Here is a 23,495-nt window from a genome sequence, read left to right on the forward strand (position 1 = left end):
GTTCCCCGTATGTCCGATCCCGCTGAAAGTCACCTTGAAACAGAGGTGACTTGTCTGCTAAAGTAGCAGACAAGTTTATAGATTGGTCACGACGACTGTCACATTTGAAACGCGTCATCTGCTTTCGAGAGCAAGCATTGAGCAAAGTTGCCTTTTGCCTATCCTTTCCTGTAGGCTTTCCTGTTTTTGCCGCTAGGCGAATGAAGTCGCTTCAGTCGCCTGTCTTTCGTTAACGTAGTCAATCTATGGTTGTTTAAAGGCACGGTTTTTTTAGTTCTTAGCCCAGTAACCAACAATTTGCCCGCTGCTGGATTGAAGGACTAGTTCTGTGTGAAAGGATCTAGAAAAATACGTGCTCTGCGTGAATTATTTAATTCCAAACCGTTAAAAGCTGTGAACATAATCAGGTGACGTATCATTCTTGTTCTGTAGACTCTTGAGAATGGATCGTAATATCTATCAGCGGTTTGATTCTTACGTGGGTAGGTTTTCTTAAATCTTGCGATTAAAAAGATGGATTTTGATCCTTCAAGTACTTAACCGGGTTAACAGTGGTTTTCTTGATTCAAAACCAATTGACAAAGGTCCACGTGTTTGGATTTTGGAAGTTTAGTTTGCTTTATGAGTATGAAGCAGTGTACAGACTACTGAGATAACTTATCGAACAATTGTTTCTTCATTTTTCCCCCATACAGACAGAGTTGGAATCCCATCTGAAATGGAGGGACAAAAACCTTCGGCAAACTATTCTGAGGCAGAAGCCCAGAATCTCATCCATGGAGGTCATTACAAGGACAAGGGCATTGCAGTTTTTACTAGTGGAGGAGATGCACAAGGTATAATCAATAAAAAACAAAAATTTTCCATTTATTTTCTACTACTGTTTAATATGTAACCCAGGTATGAACGCTGCGGTGAGAGCTGTAGTGAGGATGGGCATTTATGTGGGTGCCAAGGTGTATTTCATCAAAGAAGGTTATCAAGGAATGGTGGATGGCGGAGACAATATTGTTGAAGCCAACTGGTCCTCTGTTTCTGGAATTATCCACAAGGTTCAATTTGAAATTTTAGATTTGAAATGCCTCAGTTACTTATTAGCATAATTCTATCAAGGGAGGCACCATTATTGGGTCATCTCGTTGCAAAGAGTTTCGTGAGCGCCCCGGTCGGCTACGTGCCGCTAAGAACCTTATTTTGAAGGGTATCTCCAATTTGGTTGTCATTGGTGGTGACGGCTCACTAACTGGAGCAAATTTATTCCGGCAAGACTGGCCTGAACTGGTGACTGAACTGGCCGCCAAAGGTAGTAATTAATAGTCGCTTTTACAATTCTGTAAAGGCAGTTCAATTTAGCGAATGATGTTTGAAATAGGTGACATCACACCTGAGCAGGCGAAAAAATTTACGCACCTTAATATCGTTGGTATGGTTGGCTCAATCGACAACGACTTTTGCGGTACCGACATGACGGTAGGATTATAAAAAGCATCCGTTAAAAACCGGTTTTAAAAATCTTTTATTTATTTTGTTGCTGCCTAATTTCAGATCGGTACTGACTCTGCCTTGCATCGTATTATCGAAGCCGTTGACGCAATCGCAGCGACAGCTTATTCTCACCAGAGAACATTCATCATGGAGGTTATGGGTCGTCATTGCGGGTAACATTAATTGATAACATTCTGAATTTAACATTCGCCACAGTCGGGAGGGGAAATTGCAAGGTTACTACTACAATATGTCGCAGAGAGCGCATCGAATATATGCTAGAGATTACAGATCTGATTCCAAGGGTTTTGTCGTCCATATGAAGCTTTATCGTCCATTTTCAACCTCACAAATAGGTATTTAGCCGTAGTGACTGCTTTAACCACCGAGGCAGATTACGTGTTCTATCCTGAAAATCCGCCACCAGTCGACTGGCCTGACAAAATTTGCAAGAAACTTTCTCAGGTTTAAAACTTCGTAAAAACTGTTACGGATTTTTATTAGAAAATGCTCGGGGTGTTTGCATGATTTTTGCTTGTCGTTACTTGTTTTAAATACCCATGAATTTATTTTGATCCAAGTTCTCAGACTTGTGCTTTCTTGACTGAACCACAGGAACTTCTTTAAATATTCTCACTACCTGCATCTTTTTCTTCTTTTTTAACCTGTGTGGATAGTTTTAATTTTATTTTTGATTAATATCGTTTGTTTCTGTTTGTTTTTTGTTTTATTTTTGGTTTGTAACATAGTTATTTGGGTTTGGTAGCAGCGTTAGCCTGTGAAGCTGATTTCGTCTTCATTCCTGAATGGCCTCCTGAAGTGGAATGGCCAGAAGTACTTTGCAAGAAGCTGAAACAGGCAAGGCAACTTCAGGTCTTCCCAGTTAACTTAAAAGGAAAAGAGATTTCGTTTCTATGTGTTAATTCCGACTAAACTCTCCTTACGTTGCACTACAACATTGGAGTTTGATTTCACCACAATTATTTGTAATTATTTAGGACCGTTTGTATGCTTGTTTATTTTTACCATAATTTTAAATGCTTGCAACATTCATAACCCGCGACTTGCACAAAGGAAATTTGTAATAACTGTTTTTCGTGGGTTCAGGAACGAGAATCGGGCCAGCGCTTGAATATTATTATTGTCAGTGAAGGAGCTATCGATCGTGAAGGCAACCCAATCACTGCTGAAATGATCCGTAAAGTATGTTGCATACTTTTGAATTCAAAAATCTCTTGTATTCACTAACATTTGTATTCCGAAAAGGTTGTTGTAGACAATTTGCAACAAGACACGAGGATCACTGTCCTCGGTCACGTCCAGCGCGGTGGCAGTCCATCCGCTTTCGATCGTGTGCTGGTAAAGAGATTCATTTTTATGCGTATTTATGATTTCTTAGTTTAAAAAACAAAATTTTTATAATTTAGGGTTGTCGTATGGGAGCTGAAGCTGTGATGGCTGTTTTGGAAGCCACCCCTGAAACTGAAGCTTGCGTTGTGTCATTGGATGGCAATCAAGCTGTCAGACTGCCTTTAATGGCATGCGTCGAGAAGACTCAGGCTGTCGCGAAAGCCATGGCTGATAAACAGGTAACGTGAGGTTGATTTCTATTAATTTTCAAAGAAGAAGAAAAAGTTCAAACGACCATTCTTCCTAAAAAGAAGAAGGTTGTGGACCTGGAAGTGGTTGAAGACCTACTTTTCTTCTTCTTCTTCTTCCCCGACACAGTTTTCAGAGAGAAAAAAAACTTTCTTATCCACTACGCTGTGTAATATGATGCAGTATATTTCAAGTAGAATTTTTTTGTTATTATTTTTCAGTGGGAATTAGCTGTTCAGCTTCGCGGCAGGTATTTATCTTTTGTTATTGAAAGTGTAATGGAAATAATTTAAAATGATCGTTTTTGTTTATTTTACAGGAGCTTTGCTCGCAACGTTGAGACCTACAAGATGCTCACGCGTCTGAAGCCGCCCAAGATGAGCCCGGAAATGGCCTTAGCACACGGAGTAAGAATTTTTTTTTTTAAATAAAATTGAAGGGTTCACTAGACATAAAATTTAAATGATAACGTTATATTGTTGTATTGCTGGCTCGATTTCAAAGAAAGGAAGATTGGCAAAGGTAAGTTGAGTGCCAAAAAAAGTGGTTTGAGTTTAAGCACAAAGCAATTTACCCTTTTTGGGGCAATTAATTATATTATTTTTCTTGGCACGTTATCACACACACTTAGCAAGAAACATTATGGATGCAGGTATATTTTATTACGAATCGGCTCTTTTCTGTTGTTCCCAATTAAAATGCGCTATCCTTGTCAGTTAAAATAATAATTGGCAAACATTATTAATTTCCTTTTTTATTAATTTTATTAGAGCGGCTACACTTTGGGAGTGATGCATGTTGGAGCCCCAGCATGTGGAATGAATGCTGCTGTCCGATCTTTCGTCCGCAACTGCATCTACCGCGGCGACACTGTCGTTGCAATCCATGATGGTGTTGAAGGATTGATCGAAGGAAATGTAAAGAACTTTATAAAACATGATAATGTTTGCTTCTAGATTTATTGTTCGTTGTTATGAAACAGGTTCATCCCTTGGGTTGGGGAGACGTTACTGGTTGGGTTGGACAAGGTGGAGCCTTTTTGGGCACTAAGCGAACCTTACCCGATGGCAAGTATCCTGAAGTAGCCGCTAGCCTTCGCAAACACAAAATTCAGGCTCTTCTTATTATTGGTGGCTTTGAGGTATTTGATTTTTTATATCTTCCAATAAATACGGATGTTGAACATCATTTTCCTTAGGCATATCAAACTGTGCTTCACTTAGCCGAGAACCGTGATAAATATCCGGAATTTTGCATTCCCATGGCTATTGTTCCGTCCACTATTAGGTAATCATTTTTATACTTTTGAAGAAATATGTCACTTAACGGAATTTCCATCCATTAGTAACAATGTTCCAGGAACGGACTTCACTCTCGGCGCCGACACTGCATTGAATGAAATTACTGAGGTAAAGAATTTTTATCCTGCTTTGATATCATCAGATTTTATCAACACGTTTCAATCTATTCTCAACAGATTTGCGATCGCATCCGCCAGTCGGCCCAAGGAACAAAACGTCGAGTATTTATCATTGAGACTATGGGTGGCTATTGTGGATATCTCGCTACATTGGCCGGTGTGGCTGGAGGAGCTGATGCTGCTTACATTTATGAGGAGCCGTTTAACGTCAAGAATTTACAAATGGACGTTGAGCATGTGGCGTCTAAAATGGCTATGGAAGGAGTTGAACGTGGTCTTATTCTTCGGTATTTCTCGCATTATTTTACATTTTCTAATGAATCATTGATTAATTGCGCAATTTGTTTCACTAGAAACGAGAACGCAAATGAGAATTATACCACAGATTTCATTTACAAGCTATTCTCTGAAGAAGGCAAAGGAGTTTTCAGCGCCAGGATGAACGTTCTCGGTAAGATATTTCAGTTTGAAGTTTTTAATAATTTCCGGAATTTGAAACGCAATTCTTCTTTTAGGCCATATGCAGCAAGGTGGTTCACCAACCCCTTTCGACCGTAACATGGGTACTAAACTAGCCGCTAAAGCTGTCGAATGGATGGTTGAACAGCTAACCCAAGCTACTCAGCCGGACGGTTCGATCTGCGCCAACAAGCCTGAATCAGCCGTCATGCTTGGTATCGTCAAACGCTACTATGCGTACACACCAGTTCAAGAATTGAAGGCCGAGACTGACTTCAAGCATCGACTGCCAAAAACTCAATGGTGGCTGAAAATGCGCCCGCTGCTTCGTATTTTGGCCAAGCACGAATCTACTTACCAAGAAGAGGGCGCGTACGTCGCCGTCGAAGAAGACGTCGAAAATCACATTATTAACTAGGAAAATAATTAAAAGAAGAAAAGATGAAGCAATTTAATGGCTGCCGCGTTAGGAACCTTTAGTTGCAATTAGTAGACCTGCTGTACCAACCTTATGATATTGATGTAGGTTGTGTTTCCTTGAGTAAACTAGTCGACTTTACGTGTTTGAGACGACGCCAATGCCACATAATGAACCCAGAAATGTCTGAATCCGGGAAATGAGAAAAGTAGTCGAAAGAAAGATGTGGACTAAAACATTTATTTCGTCGTCTATTTATTGATTTGTTCTCAATGTTCTGTCTTTTAATTCATTTTGTTAAGTATTTTTTACTAGACCCTAATAATGTGCTTATCGCGCATCTTTTCGACGTTTCCCACATTTTCTCCTTATTTCGTTTATTGGTTGTGAAAGTGTTCTCTGGCTGCTGTACTAAAAACCCTACTACACTGGTTTTCAAGTCTTTTACCTTTCTTCGACTTCAGCAGATAACATTTTGTACTCTGAGTCTGCTATTTCTTGGATTCTCTAACTTCATTTCTTGTTTTAAAAGCTGGTTTCTTTCGTCACGGTGATAGTCTTTCACGCTTCAACCAGTCTCATTTATTGTGCTCCATAGTGGCGCAGATAAGGCCACTATTTGATCGTATAAGAGTTGATGCAACCAGGAAAATATTAGATTTTTTTTTAACCTGGCAACAATATCGAGATTCAGTGCCATCATATATTTCAAAGATTCCAAGTTAAGTATCAAAAGTATATTCATCCTTGAAAAGTTATTTTGGATATCGTATTAATGGATAGAGAAATACTAATAACGAGGGTCTCGTCGCAAACATTCCAGCGATCTGAGTATTCAATCTAATCGTAGGAATGTGTTGATAAATACCTTTTGTTTAGAAAAAACGTCCAACCCGATTCCAATAGATAAACAGTCAATTGCTTCAATAAAATAATGCATCAACAACTGTACTGCTATGCAGTCGCGTTGCGTACTCGCGTTGTTAAAAGTATTCTGGCCTTGTAAAACTCAAGGCCAGACACACGTGTGGTTTGGCGATTTTTGTTTCGTGCGTAGTTTACGATTCAGAGTCCTCTGTAGTGGTTTTATAGTACCAGATGATGACTTGGCCTTTGTAAACATTGTGATAAGAAGTCACAACAGAAAAAGGAAGAGAAGGTCGCCATCATGTCCAATCCACGAAAATTTTCCGAGAAAATTGCTTTGCACACTCAAAAACAGGCAGAAGAGACAGCAGACTTCGAAAAAATCATGAACGAAGTCAGAAACGCCAAGCCTAATCAAATCGTGAGTATTGGTGTTTCCCTCCAATTTACAGTTTTTCTACGCCACACGCCTAAGCTGTCTTTGCCTTCAGTTGTTGAATTAACAATGTTCTTTGGTAAACTAAAAACAACTTTTATCTCTTAATAGCTACTTTTACTAAACAATGATATTCTTTCATTTGGAAACCCGTTGTGGAAAGATTTCAATCCACATGAAAAGTTTCATGTTTCAACTTTCGTTTAACTTTTCACCTGTTGCCAAACTATATTTTACTCTTTCAACCTTAGCATTTGCATGTTACTGGCTGCATTATTATTGGTTAAATCTTATTACTTAGTTTATAAATTGAAAAAGATGGTATCACAGATCATTCTAACTGGTTTTGCTAAGCTTCATTCTTGTATTTACGTCTACTCTTTTGTGCTTACGGGGTGATTTTCTTCTCAACAGAATGGTGACTGTAGCCCCTCTCATCTAGTCATCAGCCCTATTTCACCCTTCAGGGCAGGCTCATTGCCCAATGTAAACTCTCCCTCCACCAATTCCACATCAATTGATCTTCAGGTATCTCATTAAATATTAGGTCTGGCTGTATTGGCATGTTTGGTTTCGGTTTACTTTCGTTATATGAATGTTCTGATGTTTCTTAACTTGCTTTTTTGTTGCAGTGATTTTTATACTGATTTTTATACTAATTGCTTGTGGTTGATGATCTTGCAGAGTGCTTTGAGTAATCTCGGGGATATGCGGGCAGGACGAGAAAGTGGATATCGTGACCGACGATCCGCTGGTCCAGGTGGAGGTGGATACAGTCCTGGATCTAGCCTTGGTTCTGTTCGCCCCTCCCGCCGTTCCGACCAAACAACCTCGCCTAACCCACACTCGTATCAAATGCATCCGAGTGGAGGTCTAGTTCAAGCACCGCAGATTTCAGGATCTGTGGGATCACCCAATCTTTCAGGCAGCACTGGCGCGGGTAGTGGTGGAAATAACGGAGGGTTGTCTACCAACGTCGCCTACCTCTCCCCACCTTTGGATCCCTGTTGGAGGAGACATTCAGACTCAGCTTTACACCAAGCAGCCATGGTTTCAGGTGACGGTGTAATTGGAAATGCCTCCACAAACTTGTCCAGAAGAGGTATTGTTAAACTTGCACTCAGATTTGTTGGGTTGTATTGACTTTTATTCGGTTTTAGGACAAGATGGGAACAATTACTTAAACAGTGCGGATCCCGGTAATCCTTCTCTCCACCTAGGGATTAGTATTCCAAGTGATGGAAGGCCGAAGTCCTGTTGTGACGTTTCACGTGTACCTGGAATCAAGTATTAATTTCGGAAATTTTTCTGTTCATATATGTTTTGTTGTAACAATTGTATTTGCAGCATTTGCCCTGGCCCGGAACCCAACGGAATTCAAATTCCGATCGGGAATAACACGGGATCGTTGCCTGATCTGACAAATTTACAGTTTGCCTCACCTTTATCCGACCCAATTGATGAAGACGACAGTTCATTGCAAACGCATTCACTCTATTCTACTGTAAGTTTGGAAAAAAAGAATTTTACCCATTATTACATTATTGAATCATCTCTACGTATCTCACAGAGTCCCAACGTAGTTAGTCCAAGTTATGGCGGGAATGGTCTAATTGATCACACTCACCCGCTCAACTCTTTAAATATGGGCTTGAATCCCGGTCCACCGGGTGGCTCCAGTAGGGGGTCCTCTCCTGGTCCGTCACCCAGCCAGCGGCGGCGCCCTCACCATCAGTTGGTGAATCTGCAACTCCGCTCACCTTCACATGGACATTCGTCCCAGAATCATTCGCAAAACCAGTCCTCCGTAAGCTTTGTCCTTTTTATAGTATTTCTAGTTATTACATAGTTCATACAAATACGCGATCCTAAGTGGAAGCATGACATTGCGGTAAGTATTACGTAGTTGTTGGGTATGCCACGTTTGTATTGTATGCTTGTTTTTCATTTTTCATTTTTTATTTCGCTATTTTTTGTTTCATTTTTTATTTGTTTGTATCTTTTGCTTGCTGTCGTGCGTTGTGCAGAACCTTTTAAACGTGCCCTCAAGCTCCATGAATTCCAGGCTTCTGCATTCCTCAAAGGTACGCAAGATGTGTGCGAAATCTTGTCCTCAATGAGGCGCAAAATTCTTTTAATAGGCTGCTAGTCAATTCGGGTTTTGTCATTATACGCAGTTCAGTTTATTAATGTAGAGTTTATGTTTTGGAACGGCGATTTTAGGGAATCGCCTTGGATCCGAGCGGTATGTCGGTGCCTAGTTACCAATCGTATCTCTATCAGAACAGTGGCTGCGGAGCCGACTACGGCCAGCCTATCAGCCCAGCTCATAGTCCTACTCATATGATGTCACCCTCACAGCCTATTCCGACAGTAAGTTAGCACTTATATGTTCTTTCACCATTCTAGTTGAACGTCATTTTTTTTATTAATTCAGCGTTTAACAATTATAATTTAACTCTGATTTCCAGCTCGTTAATTGTTATCTGTGCAGCATGAAACAACAGCACGCTTGTTCAAATAAGTGTTTTGATTTATAAATATAGTTTCGTATCATTTATTATCTTGTTTGCCCATGCACATGTGATTGATTGATCGTTCTACCTGCATGATTCTATTTTGTTTTATTTTGTGTTTATTTTCATCCCTTGTTTTGTGGGGAAATCAACAGCATGGAGGCTTGTTAACGGCATATCGAAATCCCCAACCGATTCTCAGACCCAGTCCGATCAGTTCACCTACCCTGGTTGTTCCCGTAAGTCTAATAATCTGTCTTGTCAGTCCAAGTGAAGTCAAATTAACTCTTATTAACGAACATGACTACTCAAACTTAAATTTAATTCTAGGGTCATATGAATTACCGGAGTAACAGTCCGGGCGATGGTACGAATTGTGCCAGTAGCGCCCCACCCAGCCCTGTGTCACAAAGCCTCTCTCCAGCCAGTTCGCCTGGCCTGGCCGCATCACCCGCCTCTCCTTTTACAGACCAGATGACTACCATGAACTGTCAAAATCAGGTAGTGTCAATCTTTCATAGTTTTCAAGATGCAGTATAATATCTAACAACATTTGGATTGTTTTTAAAGATGGGATCAGGTAGCGGAGGAAATCTTAACCAGATGTCATTTTATCCCAACCAATCAAATGTGCTCAACCAATTTGAGCAGTTCAATATGGTAAGCTAATCACGTTTGACGAGGTGTTAAGTGCAGGGGAGGCGGGCATGCTTCATTTGTCTTTTCTATTTCAATGTGATATTATTTCTAAATTGAAGCATGACTATTGAGTTAAGCTTGAGTTTTTAATTTCGCATTCCCCTTCAGATGGATTCTAGTTCCGATCAGGCGCATCATAATTACGGAAACTATAAATCGAACCAGTTGGGACAGGTTATACAAATTTTTAGTTTCAAAATTTTATGTAAACTTAAGTTGATTTTCCTTTATTTTTTCTGTCTTTCTTGAAATTATTTAGTTACTTTCGGTCATGTTTAAGTATATGTTGTGCTCGTGATTGATTGTTGCAAAGCTAAGCAGTGAAATCCAATACTATTATTAGCTATCTAAAACAAAGAAATGACCTTTTTTGTGAAACATTTAGGCCAACATCAGCATGGACATATCTTTGGATCCCTTCTACAGCCAGCCGTCACAGTTCATGTTTGGCGGAAGATTAGAACTCAACCAGCAAACTGCACCACAAACTCCACAAACACCGTCAAGTATTCCGGATATTGTTCTTCAAGGTATGTGTTCGAGCTACACCACATTTTCCTTCGTAATTACGATGTGCTCACTGATTGGCATTTCAGATTTCTCTTGTACACCGGAAGAGCTTGCTCGACACAACTCCCATGATCTTAGCTCCGCCATGGGGTCTTCCTTTGAAGGCGTTGATTTCTATCCCACCGACGATGCTCTTAGAGGTGACAAAACCTTGATATTTTCTCTGTACAGTTCTTCCGTCTGCTTGCTAATTAGCGGTGCTAATATCCTAACCTTTTTTTTTGGTCAACTTACATTATAGATGGACTCGATCCGATCGATTTTGACGGCTTGCAGATCTTGACAAATTCAACGCTTGTAACTGATCCATCAACTGAAGATCATTTCAGATTGGATCGCATGTGAGGATATGCTCTCCCCGTTTCATCATTGTCACTCTCGTATCGGTTGTTTTATCGTGCTCTCTTCCTCCCGTTCGACCAACAAATCCATCAGGTCGTTTTTTTTTCAATCTTATTTTGAGAGCACGAATCACCGTTATGATCTCAGCATTGTCTTGCATTTTTTAAAGTGAAAAACAAAACATCTTTGAGATGGAATGACAGAGCAGAGATTCATAGCTAATTTATTAGTTAATTCAAATATCCTCCTTATCCCTATTTTGTCACTTCCGCTCTTTGATATTAAGGTGAGGATTTTTCTGCTCACCTTCCCGACATTTAGGTTTATCCAAAGTCAGAAGCCATTCACTTACAATTCCTTAAATCACATTACATATTCCTCATGAATCATAAGTGAAACATTACGTTGTTAAAATTGAACAATGTTCAGGTTTAACGACGTAATTTTGGAGCCACGCACAACCGTTTTTTAGACCTTTTTAACCAATTGCTAATGAGGATTCGCAGCTGTTGAAAGTGCGAGAATTGTTGTCCTCTCATGCTACCAGTTATTAAGTTAACCCACTTCTAAATAACAGCTTTAAGGAAAACAAATTGAAGAAAGTCCAGATTCTTTTTGTTTTAAACATTTTTAATATCTAAAATTTGTTGTTAAGATTTTATCGGAATTTTTATTGGTGGTAAAGTGGATGAATAATTTCTATCAACTTCTTCGGTTTTGATTTGCGCATTTGTTTTTGGTAAAACTGGAAGCCCGGTCACTAGATGTTTGTGCCATTAAATTTCTGATTTTATCTGCCTAGGCCTACGGGCCCTTACGCATTGTTATTGCACTTTTCTTTGCCAAAGTATCTTTCCAGAATTTAATTGGTACTGATTGTTCCAACTGAGTGTGTTCCTTACGCCTAATCTCCCACTCCCTCACTCACTCCCTACCCATAAAAACCCAGACAATTCTCACCTGATTGTTTCACCTTGTTCTTCCCGACAAGATCGACATATTGCGCATTATTATCACTTCACTGTCATTATCATGATGGTTTTCATTAATATTGTGGTGGTGTAGTTTGACAAGCAATTTTTATGTATGTTGATGAATTTCTTTTTTGGACAGAAGAGTTTTGCGTCAGTGTTATCGTTTTTTCTGAGGTTTGTTTCATTTATCGTGCAATATTACACAATCAGGCCGTTATTCGCGCTTGTTTAAAAGAAAAACAAAACATTCATTTTGTTTCTTTTTTAAAAATTCTTTTTGAAATGAATTAATACTATTTCTATACATTTCAGGTAGAATGAGGAGTGGCTCACTCATTAAGGAACTAAAACAGCAACATCTACGCAAAACGAGGTATATTTTGCCAAGAAAAATTGACAAGTACAAGGGAGGAAAATGCGAGACGAGACTTGAACATACATTCAGGTGAGATTTATTTACAGAAGAGATGATGCACGATGCACCCACAAGTCATTTGAATCGAATAGTGTTACCCATGTAAAGTGGAGCTACCATTAACATTGATAAGACGTAGGACAGCTATAGGAAAAAAAAAACATGGGACTAGGAAAAAACAAATTGCACATACTGATCAACGCGTAGCTACAAGGATTTTTTTCTACACGCACTTGTTTAGCAGGGGATCATTTCATTCCTAAAGTTGCTTGTCAACAACAAGTTCATTACGACGTAATCATGGTGATTAAAAATTAAGTAGGTGAGGGAACGGTAAACAATCGTTTCTTTTCTTCAACATTACCAAATTGAGTTCATTAACGTTTCGTAGGTAATAAAAACCAACTTGCAGGTATGATAGAGCACAAATGGAAGTGGGGAGTAGGTGGCAAAATTTTGAGTAGTGTTGAATCCAAATGGCATATTGCAAGTCAACAATAGTTCATTATGTAAAACTTTGAACGAAGGTAAGACAAAGTATAACGGGAAGAGTAATAATGAATGGCATTTGGGAGAGCGCATGCATAAGTTGGCAGCAACTAGAAATTTGTTTTTTTATTACTAACGTTGGGAGTGCTGGTAGCCATTTTCGAGTTCTTGAAGTTGCAGGCTACGCCGATATTCTTCTACTGTTCGGTGAATCGTCAACTGCGAGTACTTGCATTTCGGCGATTGGCACGAACACGTGAATGACTTATATTTGATAATCCAAAATTTGTCACCATAATCAAAAGCCAGCTCTTCATTGGCTTCAATATCTCGGACGGCGAAGAATGCGATGCGCGGAAACTTCAAATCCTGGTGGTCGACAAAAACTTTTACCGGAATTAAGTTAGGTTCACAAGAGTGGTTGATGAAGCGGGCTATATTGCCATAACGGCGGGCGTCGATGCAGTAAGTTTCTCCGTCCTATTAACAAATATTAATAGGTAAGATCATGCAGCAACTTTCGCTTAAGTACTTTTTCATTCATAAACTTACCTTGTTATCCAGATCGAAAAGATATGAATCATCCTCACGTTGATCAGCTTCAAAGTCTGTGATGATTTCGCCAATGTATCTACGAGATGAGATAAACAAGGTTATTATCTACGAAAATCACGACAAAGTTCGGGTGCACTTACTCGCAGACGTAGGATCCCATAGGAATGGGTTGAGCTGTTCGGACGCCCCAACCTTTGTTTTCGATGCGGAAAAGAACTAAACGCGAGGTAATTCCATGTTGAACTAAACGGTTGTTGCACGATCCCCGATGACACTGACATGCACGATTGCATTCGAACAACATTGGCGGATCTGTTGCAATAATTCTAAACGTGTTAGTAATTTTTAACATAGGCTACTTGTATCCAAGACTTGCCTGCGAAATTAAAGTCGGGCACCAGTTTGCCTTCTTCGTCGTACCAGCAACGAAAGCTGAGACTAGAACAGTTACAGTTGGTTGAGCAGTCACCAACACATTCGCAAAACTAGAATTAAATTTTGTTTAACTTATTTTTCTATTTAGTAGTTGTAATTTTAACAATACCGTTAGCGAGTTGATGGTTCTGTCGACATGTAGTGGACTCGTGAAGCAGTTTTCTGTGATGTAGATAAAGTCGTTAGGCTTAGGCTCATCGTCAAATCCATTTACACACTGAATCGGGTTGGCCTCTTTCCCTTTAGTGATGTCGCTGTAAAACAATTGAAGAATCCGTTGATTTAAGTCTTCTTTGAATATGTCTTGTACTGAATACTTGATCTTACTTTGAGAGGAATTTTTCAGAGTCACAATACGGCGTTTGAGTAAATGGCTGAAGTTTCATATTGACCGTCAACAATAAAGCCGAGTCACACCGCTTATCAGGACAAACCTCTAAAGCTAATTGATTCTCTTTATTCCTTAGATCGAAACGCCCGCCTCTATGTATCAGGAGCAAGGCGCATTCACAGTTATCTCGACGACTTGCCGTGTGCCTTTAATTGCACAATGTAACGATAAAGAAATCAACTCATCCTGAAAATGAAACAAAAATCAACTTACAGTGGAGTGTCGCCATGAACGTTGGCAGCATTCACTTCACATCCTTGGTCAAGTAGAAGGGCAACAATATCAACGGATCCAGAGAAAGCAGCCCAGTGCAAAGCAACGTTCTGCTCCGCGTCTCGCACATTAGGATTTGCCTTACATTGAAGTAAGTATCTAAAAGAAAAGTTATTTTATGTAGAATTGACCTCAGGTTCAGTAAATGTTTGATCATTACTTGACTATGTCTACTCGTCGATGTTCACAACCCCAGACTAGTGGTGTCCATCCTCCATCGTCTTGAACGTTGATGAAATTTTTGCCATTTCCGATTGTCATGATGTAATGGCAAGCTTCTAGATTGCCATTTTTGCATGCTAAGTGAAGCGCAGTCATCCCTCCTTCTCCCTGAAAAACGAAAGTACCCCCAAAGTTTAGAACAGGAATTAATAACTGTTATTTAATAATGTTTTTAGACCTTGAGCGATGAACAAGACCCAGCCATGGCTAGATATTTGACAGTTTCATTGTGACCTTGAATCAAAGCCAAGCTTAAAGGTGTATTTTGCGACTGATCTAACTTGTCAAGTGCCGCTCCGCTTTGCAAAATGATGTGGACCAATGCCAAATGACCGCCATAAGCAGCGGCGTGAAGTGCTGTTTGGCCGTCTGCATCCTGGTACGTCATATTCACGTTATGACCTTGCCCTACGGTATCAACAAAAATTTCATTAATAGCAGATCGTTTTCTTATTTCTTAAACTCCCCCTTACTTAAACACTCAACCACTCGTTCGATATCGCCGGTTTTAGCCGCTACGTAAAGACTCTTGTTGCTTGACGAACTGGAAAAATCAAACGGCCATTTAAGTGCAAGGATAAAATAATAATTCCAGTGAAATTAACACCTTTTGCCAGAATTTTCGAATGACTTTAAAATGCGCTGTAACATCTCATTGTTAAGGGATGGAGGAACACCATTAGAATCGATTACTTTGCCGGACGGTAAGACAAGCTGAGAGGACAGATAGCGGGGGCAGGGCATTTCCGAAGTGATACTTGGTACAACACGCGAGGGTAAGCGAGATATCTTTGCAGTGGGTCTAAAAAAAAGAAAAAAATAAGTAATTTCATTGATTCTCTCATTAAATGCGAAAAAATAAAATATTTACATTGTTTTTAGCAGTTTCGCATCATTACAGAACACGGGTACTGCACAGGTTTTCATCTGCAAGCGAATTTCGGTAACAGCTGAATCCCGCTGGCAGTGTAAGCACGCCTTCTTTTGACCAGGTCGTTGGCAGTCGGCATGAAAAAAGTGATTTGAATCTTCCGATGCTCTACACTGGAGGAAGGCTCCCTGTGGAAGTAAAATATTGTTAGTGATTTGCTCAGTTTAATCTTTCTAGAATTACTTGCCTGAGTGCAAAACAGACCACAGCCGGGACAGCAAAAGTGCTTCCGAATGCGATCCCTGTGTGAATCGCAAAGGATCATAAACGGTATCTTCTTGGACGGCCGATAAAAACGTTTTCGATTAGCCACCAAACAGCAGCCGACTAGTTTTCCTCCTACCGAGTCAACAGCTTGGCAATAAAGAGTGGCTGCTGGAGGAACAGTGGCTATTGGAGGATGACTTTCCACACAAGAACATACATAATTAATTGCTTTTTCAACTAGCAAAGAAATAGTTTCGTTAATTTGCAGTGGATTATGACCATTAGTTACTGGCTTCACTTGTTCTTCAACAATAGATAATTCAACTTCATTCTCCAGAGAATTAGCGACTAGAACGGATTCATCTGTCAAAGATCCATTGCTGACGGAGATCTGACCTGATGTGTCTAGAGCAAGATTGTCACACGAAAATGAGTCATCCAGATTAGAAGAAGTGTGCAATGGTTCTTTTTCAGGAGTAGATATATCTTTGGTTTCTAACCCGTCAGTTCGCAATTTTTTACTTGCCGGCCGTGATTCTAAACCTAAGAGATTAGTAGGATTCATACAAGAAACTATTTCGGACTGATGAACGACAGTTTCTGGGCTTGATTTACTTTGCAGTCCCAGTGAGGCCATATGTTCCACTTTGGAGACATCCTCCACAACAGGTTCTTCCATAGCTTCTACTGTGATTTTTTCACTCTTGTTTGCTTCGATTAGAACTGTTCCTTTGCAGGGTCTACCACGTTTTCTTGGAAGATCCATAGGTTTAACTAATTCAGATTCTGATGGTAACATGGCCTTCTTGATAGGCCGGGTTTCGGAGAGGCCTTTCAGCAGATCTGTAGCAGACGTTCGGCTAATATTGGTTCTTTGAGATCTTCTTGTAGTTATGATGCCTGTAGCTCCTGCTGCTGAATCACTTCTTTCTGAACCAGCTTCACTGCTAGAGTCCATTTCAATTCTAATAGTCTCAGCATCAATTTTAGTTGTGTCAGTTGTTGTCTGCTGGAGTTTATCTATTTGTGGTACTCTGGGAGGCCTTCCTCTTCCTCTGGAGTTCTTCGGAGTTTCTGATTTTATGGGTGCTTCTGTTGAATCTTCTTCATTTTCAAAGTTCTGACGCTTGAACTTTGATTTTGATCGGTGGGGTCCTCTTCTGTTTGATTGCTCACATCCAGCTTCTTCCTCAGCACTGGTGTTGAACTGAGACTTCATGCCTTCCAAGATCTTTTTTCTGACATCTTTAGGGTTATTACCTTCTGGTATTACAAGCTTACTGCTGTCGTTATCTCCAGTTTTGGTAGAGGAAATAGATGTTGGAGGTGCAGAATCCTTTGAGGGCACTTGTAAAGTGATGAGAGCATTGGCAGCTTCAGCTAAAGATATTCCATTATTGTGCGGCTGCGACACTTCAATTTCGATGAAAACTTCGGAGTCCTCTGCCATTGTAGAAGAAACTTCCTGTTGCGAATCCATTTTAAACTGAAGAAATTCAAAAATTTACGATCTCAGCGTTTAAACTTTAAACTCGGAAAACTCTATTGCTTCCACAAAATAGACATGGCAAAAGAAATAAAGAGCAAGATTCTTCGAAAGAGATTCCTTTCAAACAAATAAAGCCGTAAAAATAAACCCTAAACTCCTTCAGCCGCAAAAAGCGATGGACAAACACCATCTATGGACGATAACTAAATCGAGCAAACTTTTCTTTAAACAAACAAAACGCTCAATTATATTAAAACAGAGAAATTACTAAGCAATACAAAACAATTTCAGAATTTTAAAAATAACGTCGCTCTATTACTATAATTGTTACATAAATAATTCATTAGTTTAAAATTTAAAATCTTCTAATTTTCTGACTCTTTATTTCGTTAGGTGGCAGCATAATCGATTTCAGCAGAAGTCAATATCAAAATCAGACGAATTTTCAAGTGAGTAATAACAGACTGTTTGACAGTAATTGGCTAATTGCATAAAGATTAAATTGGGGTTTTGATTTAATTAACATAAATAGAGCTGATCCATGCAAGCCAAATACATCTGATTAAATGGCTTTCTTTCAAGTAAGTTGTCTTCTGTCTAGCTTTAGCTCAAGTGTTGTTGTTTATTAACCACCTTACGTGAACGATATTGGAGCAAATCCTCCCCTTTTTTTCCGTTCTCAGTTGACTAAATTAATTAAACGTGTGAAATTTTTATGAATTTTTTGTTGTATTAATGTATCTTTCATGTAACTATCAGTATATTATATTTCTTACTTGTAACTTTATTTGCAGTGGAGAAGATTCAATTTTTTTGAGCTACTTAAGGAAACAGACAGTGGTAACTTGGAAAGGTCATTCAAGGTAATTTATGATGAACTTAAACAACTAAGTTGTGAAAACTTTCTTGAAGTATCCTCCAAAACAATGTGTGGTCAATTTGTTGTTTTAGGATGTGACAATCACCTCTAGTTCCAGTGGAAGAGGACACATCGTTCTTGGGGATAACTTGGGTCTGGTTCATCTCTTTGACAGGCAATATCAAAGGGAATCCTTTAAAGCTTATAATGTAAATACCAGTCATGTGCTTCAACTGAAACAATCACCATTCCTTGGCACAGTTGGTGTAAGTTATTTTCACAAAGAAATCCAATTATGCTTTGTACAATGAATATAAATTGATGTACTGCAGGAAGATGATCCAGGAATCAATCCAGTAATCAAAATTTGGAATTTGGAAAAGAAAGATATTCATGGTTGCCCAGTATGTGTTCATCTAGTTCGTGCTCTACCGGGCAATCGACCAGTTCCAGTCACAGCATTCACGATTGATGAACAAATGCATTTGATGGCAGCTGGTTTTGCGGATGGCTCAGTAGTCCTCTACAGAGGTTATTATTTATTTATTTATTTATTTATTTTTTTAATATTTATGTTAAATCCTCTAATTCACAGGAGACTTAAGTCGTGAACGTCACAGCAAACAGAAATTTCTTCAGCCTGGAACAAGTCTTATAGCTGGACTTTCATTGCGAACTAATCAGAAGTTATCGCACTTGTACGTTGCAACGACAACAGCTGTCCTAACCTACACCATCGCTTCCAAGGACAAGGAGAAATATGCAGAACTCGATCGTGTGGGCTGTTCCCTAGGATGTGTTGCTTTTGCTGACTCAAAACAAGGGCAACATTTCATGATTGCTCGAAACGATGTAACGCATTATGTTTAAGCACGCCGTAAAATCATTATTTTATTCTAATTTTCTATCCTTACCAGGCTGTTTACTGTTATTCAGTGGAAGGAAGAGGGCCCTGTTATGCATTTGAAGGAGAGAAACTTGACCTGCATTGGTTTCGTGGCTATTTGGTCATCGTATCTAAAGTTGTTGGAAAAGGGGATGTAGACAGCGACAAGACAACTGTTACCATCTTTGACGTCAACAACAAGTTTATTGCATTTACAGCACCTATTGCTAATGCTTATCGAGTCATTTCGGAATGGGGATCACTGCTTGTTCTTACCAAGGATAAAAAGGTTCACCAGTTAATGGAAAAAGACTTGCACACCAAGTTAGACATTCTGTTCAAAAAGAATCTTTATGATGTTGCCATCAGGTAAGCCAGTTTTTTTTTAAGAAAAAGATATGGATAGAAATAGTAAAAATTTATTTTTCGTATAGAGTTGCCAAGAGCCAACAATATGATATTGAAGGCCTTGTGGAGATCTTTAAATTATATGGTGATCACTTATACGCCAAGGGGAATCACTCCGGAGCAATGGAACAGTATTTGAAAACGATAGGTCGCTTGGAGCCATCGTACGTCATTAAAAAGTTCTTGGACGCTCAGCGCATTCATCAGTTGACAGCCTACCTTCAAGAGTTACATAAACAAGGCCTCGCTAGTGAAGATCACACGACGCTACTTTTAAATTGCTACACAAAGCTGCGGGATACGGAACGATTAAACCAATTCTTGAATGTAATCAGAAATTTACATTTTCTTTCAAGACTGCTTTTTATAGTCAAATACGATGTGTTTTTCAGACTAAAGATCAACGAAGTGAATTCGACGTCGAAACTGCTATTCGGGTCTGTCGACAGGCTGGTTATTTCGAACAGGCGTTGCGTCTTTCCCAAGACCGAGAAAAGCACGAGTGGCATCTTAAAATACTATTAGAAGACCTGTCTGATTACCGACAAGCGCTGGAATACATAAAAAAATTACCACCAGATTTAGTATGTTAGATTATGAATATTGTTTTACCATGACATGAGAAATTATCTGGATTATCTTTCGATTCTCAGGCCAAAGAAAATCTGCTAGAGTATGGCAATGCACTTCTCGAAGAGCTCCCCGATGACACTACAAAACTATTACTGGAGTTGTGTTGCAATAAGAGCAGCAACAGCGAAGTAAAACACTAAATACTCTGAACTGTCGAATCATTCGCAGGACTTAACATACTCTTAAATCTGCTCTAGATCTGTGACCCCCAAGAATTTTTATTGCTTTTCATCAATCACAACGAAAAATTGGTTGAATTTCTGGAAAACGTACTGCAGGTAGTTCAAAGTTACGCCATCTAATAGTTTGATTTTGAAAAAGAAAATATTTTTGTTTTATAGGTTCATCCCAATTCACAAAGTTCTCTTCATTTTGCACTCCTCGAACAATACCTTCTAATGTGGACTAAGAATATTGCCGACCCGGAATTGGAGAAAAAGATCACACTTCTACTGCAGCACTCTTCTGTTTTGAGTGCGGCAGATCGAGCTCTCTTCCTTTGCCAAACTCACAAGTTCCGACCAGGGATTCTTTTCATATTTGAAAAAACTAAACTCTATGGAGAAATTCTCCATTTCTACGCAAGCGAAAATAACTTTGAAAATGTTATTGCAACCTGTAGAAGGTATTTTTGTCAGCTACGTTTTCCTAAATTTATTTCTGGGAATATTTATTATTGATTATAAAATGCTATAGATTTGGTCAGCAAGAGCCATCATTATGGGTAAAAGCATTTACATTATCAACTTCAAACGACAAAGTCACACCTGGTTGCTTGGCAGAAATTTTGGCATCTATAGGTGAAGACAAATTCATTTAGCTACTTAGAATTCGTTTTTAACTTCTGATGGTAAATTACAGAGAAACTTAAACTTCTACCTGCCCTCAGGGTGATTGAAATGCTTTGTCGCTCCCCTAGCGCTACTTTGGGTCTCGCCCGAGATTACTTGATTCGTACTCTGCAATCGGATCAGTCGAACATTAGTGAAGACGAGAGGCTCATTCAGCAGTATCGCCAAGAAACTGAAGCTGTGCGTGAAAAAATTAAGGACATAAAAACAAGGTATCTACTATTCCGATTTCTTTACTTAAAATAACTTGTTAACCTATTTTTACTATTTATTGTAGCGCTCTAGTGTTTCAAGGTTCTAAATGTAACGTTTGCAATCAGCCATTGGAACTACCTTCGGTCCATTTCCTTTGTTTGCACTCATTCCATCAGCAGTAAAACAATTTAAAAGTTATTTTTTTTTTGTTTTATTGCAGTTTTGTAATCTTTTTACGATGCTTTATTAGTTGCTTCGATAGTTATGCCGACAACGAAAACGAATGCCCAGCATGTCACACAGAAAATAAAAGGATTTTGGATATCGTTCGGGCGCAGGTAAGCTTTGAGCAATTGTGAAAGTTTTATTTTGCATTTCTCATTTTCCTTTACGCTACGAAACAAATAGGAACAAAGCAAAGATCTTCACGAAGCCTTTCATGGGCAATTGGAAAAAGCAGATGACCCTTTCACCGTACTTGCCGATTACTTTGGTCGTGGGGTCTTCAATAGTTTGCCATCCTGGGAGTCAGCCATTTCCGGTCACCAAGGAGTTCGCAGTGAATTGCCATCCGTGTCCTGGGGTCCTCAGAATGCTGGTCCCGGTTCTGAAGCAAAGCTGCGTAAGAATGAAGGAAAGAACACTATAAGTTCTACAGGTGATTATCTAAGTGGAATTTGTTTATAGATAATTTTTCTTTGTTTCGTTAAGCAGAATACAGTTCTATATTAATCTATGCTATCGTTTCGGTTTTGGTTGATTATACTGCGATATCAGCATTCCCAGTTTTCACAAAATCCCAAGACTGACTCGTTTTTTTCTTCCTCATTGTTAGGATTCGCAAATGAAGGTCGTATGAGATTGCAGGAAAGTGCGTCGGTTCGGCCTACTAGAGATGTGACTGAAGGTCGATTGCGAAATGCTGAAGTCATTGGAGCAGCGGAACGAGTTGCATCGAGCGCAGCGGCAACCACAACCTCCGAAGCAAGACACCGACTTCAGGAAGGAACCACAAAGAAAAATTATCAAACTGCGTCCGTTGAAATTCCCCGTCAAACGGTGGCTTCGCAGTCAGCCACGAGTGTACCAAACTATGTAGGAACGAGAGCAGTTCCTGCAGTATCTGACCTCAGTACGTCACTCAGAAAACAGGAGGTTAACAAATTACCTCCAAGTAAAACTGGCGCGAATAAAATTTCAGTTGGACCGGAAAATCCGTTTAAGGATGATAATTATGACGAAACGAAAAATCCTTTTGCGGATGAGGAACCTACCAATCCTTTCGGTGACGACGACCACGACGATTATAATGACAGTCTAAATCCTTTTGCTGAATGATAGGCTTATATTTTTTTTCAAAAACAAAAAAACTACTTCGTATTTGGTTCTTATTTGTTCCCACTTTCCATTACGTTGACGATATGAAATTCGGCAACGTGCCAAAGCATGGATCTTTTCAAGCGAGCCGAAATCGTTTTTCCGGCGGAAACACCCCACAGACAATAAAGAAAAAATTTCATCATTGCCTTATAAAATTTTTCCAAGTTTAATAATAAAAAGTTTCGGACGGTAAGCAGAGATCGTTGAAAGTTTTCTACCCGCAAAATGTTTTCTTCAGAGTGTTCAAGACAAACGAGAATTAACTTACAGAGAAAGACGATTCCAAGTTCCATGGATTCCGAATAATCTCCAGGATCTTCAGAATAGCGTCGATAGTCGTCGTCCTGCTGGGATCATTTCCCAAAGTTACCAAGGAAAGCAGTTGAGAGGATTCTTCTTTTTAGTCGTCGCGTGCCATTCCGTCGAAATCCGACACTATCATAACAAAAGAATAAACAACAAAAGCGAGCAGTTAGAACAAAAGAAGCACACGTTAAAATAGAGAGAGAGACTATACTAACAATAACAATGAAACGTTTATTTTTGATTGAAAGATGCGATTAGTTCACACGACCGAAATGTTTTGGGGGGCTGCTGCTGACGCCGGTTACTCGCCACGGCTGAGTCACGCTACACACTGGGCAACAAGAGTCGTAGTCTGTTAAAAGATATGAGCAGAAAAGAGAAGGAGGCTTTGGATGGTTTCTCTGCCCAGTATTTTTCTTCTCCTCGGACCACCTGGCGTCGACCAAGGGTAGAGCAACTGTCGTTGGTAGTTACCAAGGCTCTCTCTACGTAACGTATACACACACACATATAAAAACATAAAATACAGGAGAAAATAATAGACGCGTGACTCGATGCGTGCGCTGTGTCGACTTCCCGTTCACGCTCCCCTGACTTTTGGACTATTGCAACATCTACCGAGTCTGGGACTGCGGTGTGGGTGTGTGTGTGTGTACACAGGGACAAATTAGTGATCGTCACTAATCGATATTTCACGTTTGTTCCCACTTTCCATTACGTTGACGATATGAAATTAATGGTCAATAGACAAACAGATAAATAAAAATATCATTAAAAACGTAATG

At 39.5% G+C, this 23,495-nt stretch overlaps 4 protein-coding genes and 1 long non-coding RNA gene across 22 annotated transcripts; 3 read left to right on the forward strand and 2 right to left on the reverse strand.

The window, feature by feature from the left end:
- Positions 1-247: 247 nt before the first annotated feature.
- On the forward strand, positions 248-5,823 carry LOC124209634 (ATP-dependent 6-phosphofructokinase-like). 5 transcript variants are annotated; one of them, XM_046607708.1, is made up of 21 exons: positions 248-407; positions 696-836; positions 901-1,052; positions 1,114-1,303; positions 1,373-1,470; positions 1,546-1,658; positions 1,842-1,950; positions 2,593-2,688; positions 2,752-2,844; positions 2,913-3,074; positions 3,306-3,334; positions 3,404-3,491; positions 3,589-3,606; positions 3,716-3,736; positions 3,855-4,001; positions 4,067-4,225; positions 4,283-4,371; positions 4,430-4,493; positions 4,562-4,791; positions 4,858-4,955; positions 5,020-5,823. In XM_046607708.1, exons 2-21 carry the CDS (start codon positions 719-721, stop codon positions 5,379-5,381), a joined length of 2,436 nt encoding a protein of 811 aa, XP_046463664.1. In that variant the 5' UTR covers positions 248-407; positions 696-718; the 3' UTR covers positions 5,382-5,823. The 5 variants fall into 5 exon arrangements, with proteins under 5 accessions (XP_046463664.1, XP_046463661.1, XP_046463660.1 ...); XM_046607705.1 differs by lacking the exon at positions 1,842-1,950 and adding an exon at positions 2,235-2,343 and having other exon boundaries at positions 256-482; XM_046607704.1 differs by having other exon boundaries at positions 257-482.
- Positions 5,824-6,319: 496 nt separating this feature from the next.
- Positions 6,320-12,025, forward strand: LOC124209636 (CREB-regulated transcription coactivator 1-like). Of its 14 annotated transcripts, none has more exons than XM_046607709.1 (15): positions 6,320-6,669; positions 7,099-7,212; positions 7,369-7,786; positions 7,845-7,971; positions 8,032-8,188; positions 8,255-8,491; positions 8,712-8,768; positions 8,908-9,057; positions 9,356-9,439; positions 9,531-9,701; positions 9,771-9,860; positions 10,008-10,073; positions 10,285-10,429; positions 10,496-10,609; positions 10,711-12,025. In XM_046607709.1, exons 1-15 carry the CDS (start codon positions 6,550-6,552, stop codon positions 10,812-10,814), a joined length of 2,154 nt encoding a protein of 717 aa, XP_046463665.1. In that variant the 5' UTR covers positions 6,320-6,549; the 3' UTR covers positions 10,815-12,025. The 14 variants fall into 14 exon arrangements, with proteins under 14 accessions (XP_046463665.1, XP_046463670.1, XP_046463675.1 ...); XM_046607720.1 differs by having other exon boundaries at positions 6,643-6,763; XM_046607714.1 differs by lacking the exon at positions 7,099-7,212 and having other exon boundaries at positions 6,443-6,669.
- Positions 12,026-12,145: 120 nt separating this feature from the next.
- LOC124209632 (histone-lysine N-methyltransferase EHMT2-like) lies at positions 12,146-17,372 on the reverse strand. The gene is made up of 13 exons (XM_046607702.1): positions 15,684-17,372; positions 15,437-15,624; positions 15,173-15,367; positions 15,039-15,109; positions 14,744-14,973; positions 14,504-14,673; positions 14,284-14,442; positions 14,007-14,216; positions 13,789-13,933; positions 13,621-13,729; positions 13,385-13,556; positions 13,242-13,320; positions 12,146-13,169 (listed from the first exon to the last, which is right to left on the reverse strand). Exons 1-13 carry the CDS (start codon positions 17,181-17,183, stop codon positions 12,822-12,824), a joined length of 3,576 nt encoding a protein of 1,191 aa, XP_046463658.1. The 5' UTR covers positions 17,184-17,372; the 3' UTR covers positions 12,146-12,821.
- Positions 17,373-17,600: 228 nt separating this feature from the next.
- On the forward strand, positions 17,601-22,370 carry LOC124209633 (vacuolar protein sorting-associated protein 11 homolog). The gene is made up of 17 exons (XM_046607703.1): positions 17,601-17,773; positions 17,987-18,055; positions 18,144-18,317; positions 18,384-18,582; positions 18,647-18,903; positions 18,969-19,306; positions 19,372-19,672; positions 19,738-19,929; positions 19,999-20,106; positions 20,176-20,256; positions 20,320-20,603; positions 20,675-20,778; positions 20,840-21,041; positions 21,107-21,202; positions 21,275-21,362; positions 21,433-21,682; positions 21,860-22,370. Exons 1-17 carry the CDS (start codon positions 17,759-17,761, stop codon positions 22,360-22,362), a joined length of 3,261 nt encoding a protein of 1,086 aa, XP_046463659.1. The 5' UTR covers positions 17,601-17,758; the 3' UTR covers positions 22,363-22,370.
- On the reverse strand, positions 21,250-23,393 carry LOC124209644. The gene is made up of 2 exons (XR_006881010.1): positions 22,926-23,393; positions 21,250-22,839 (listed from the first exon to the last, which is right to left on the reverse strand). It is a non-coding gene; the product is annotated as an uncharacterized LOC124209644 (long non-coding RNA).
- Positions 23,394-23,495: the final 102 nt, after the last annotated feature.

The sequence above is a fragment of the Daphnia pulex genome, chromosome 12 (genome assembly GCF_021134715.1).
Source record: "Daphnia pulex isolate KAP4 chromosome 12, ASM2113471v1".
Classification (NCBI taxonomy): Eukaryota; Metazoa; Arthropoda; class Branchiopoda; order Diplostraca; family Daphniidae; genus Daphnia; species Daphnia pulex.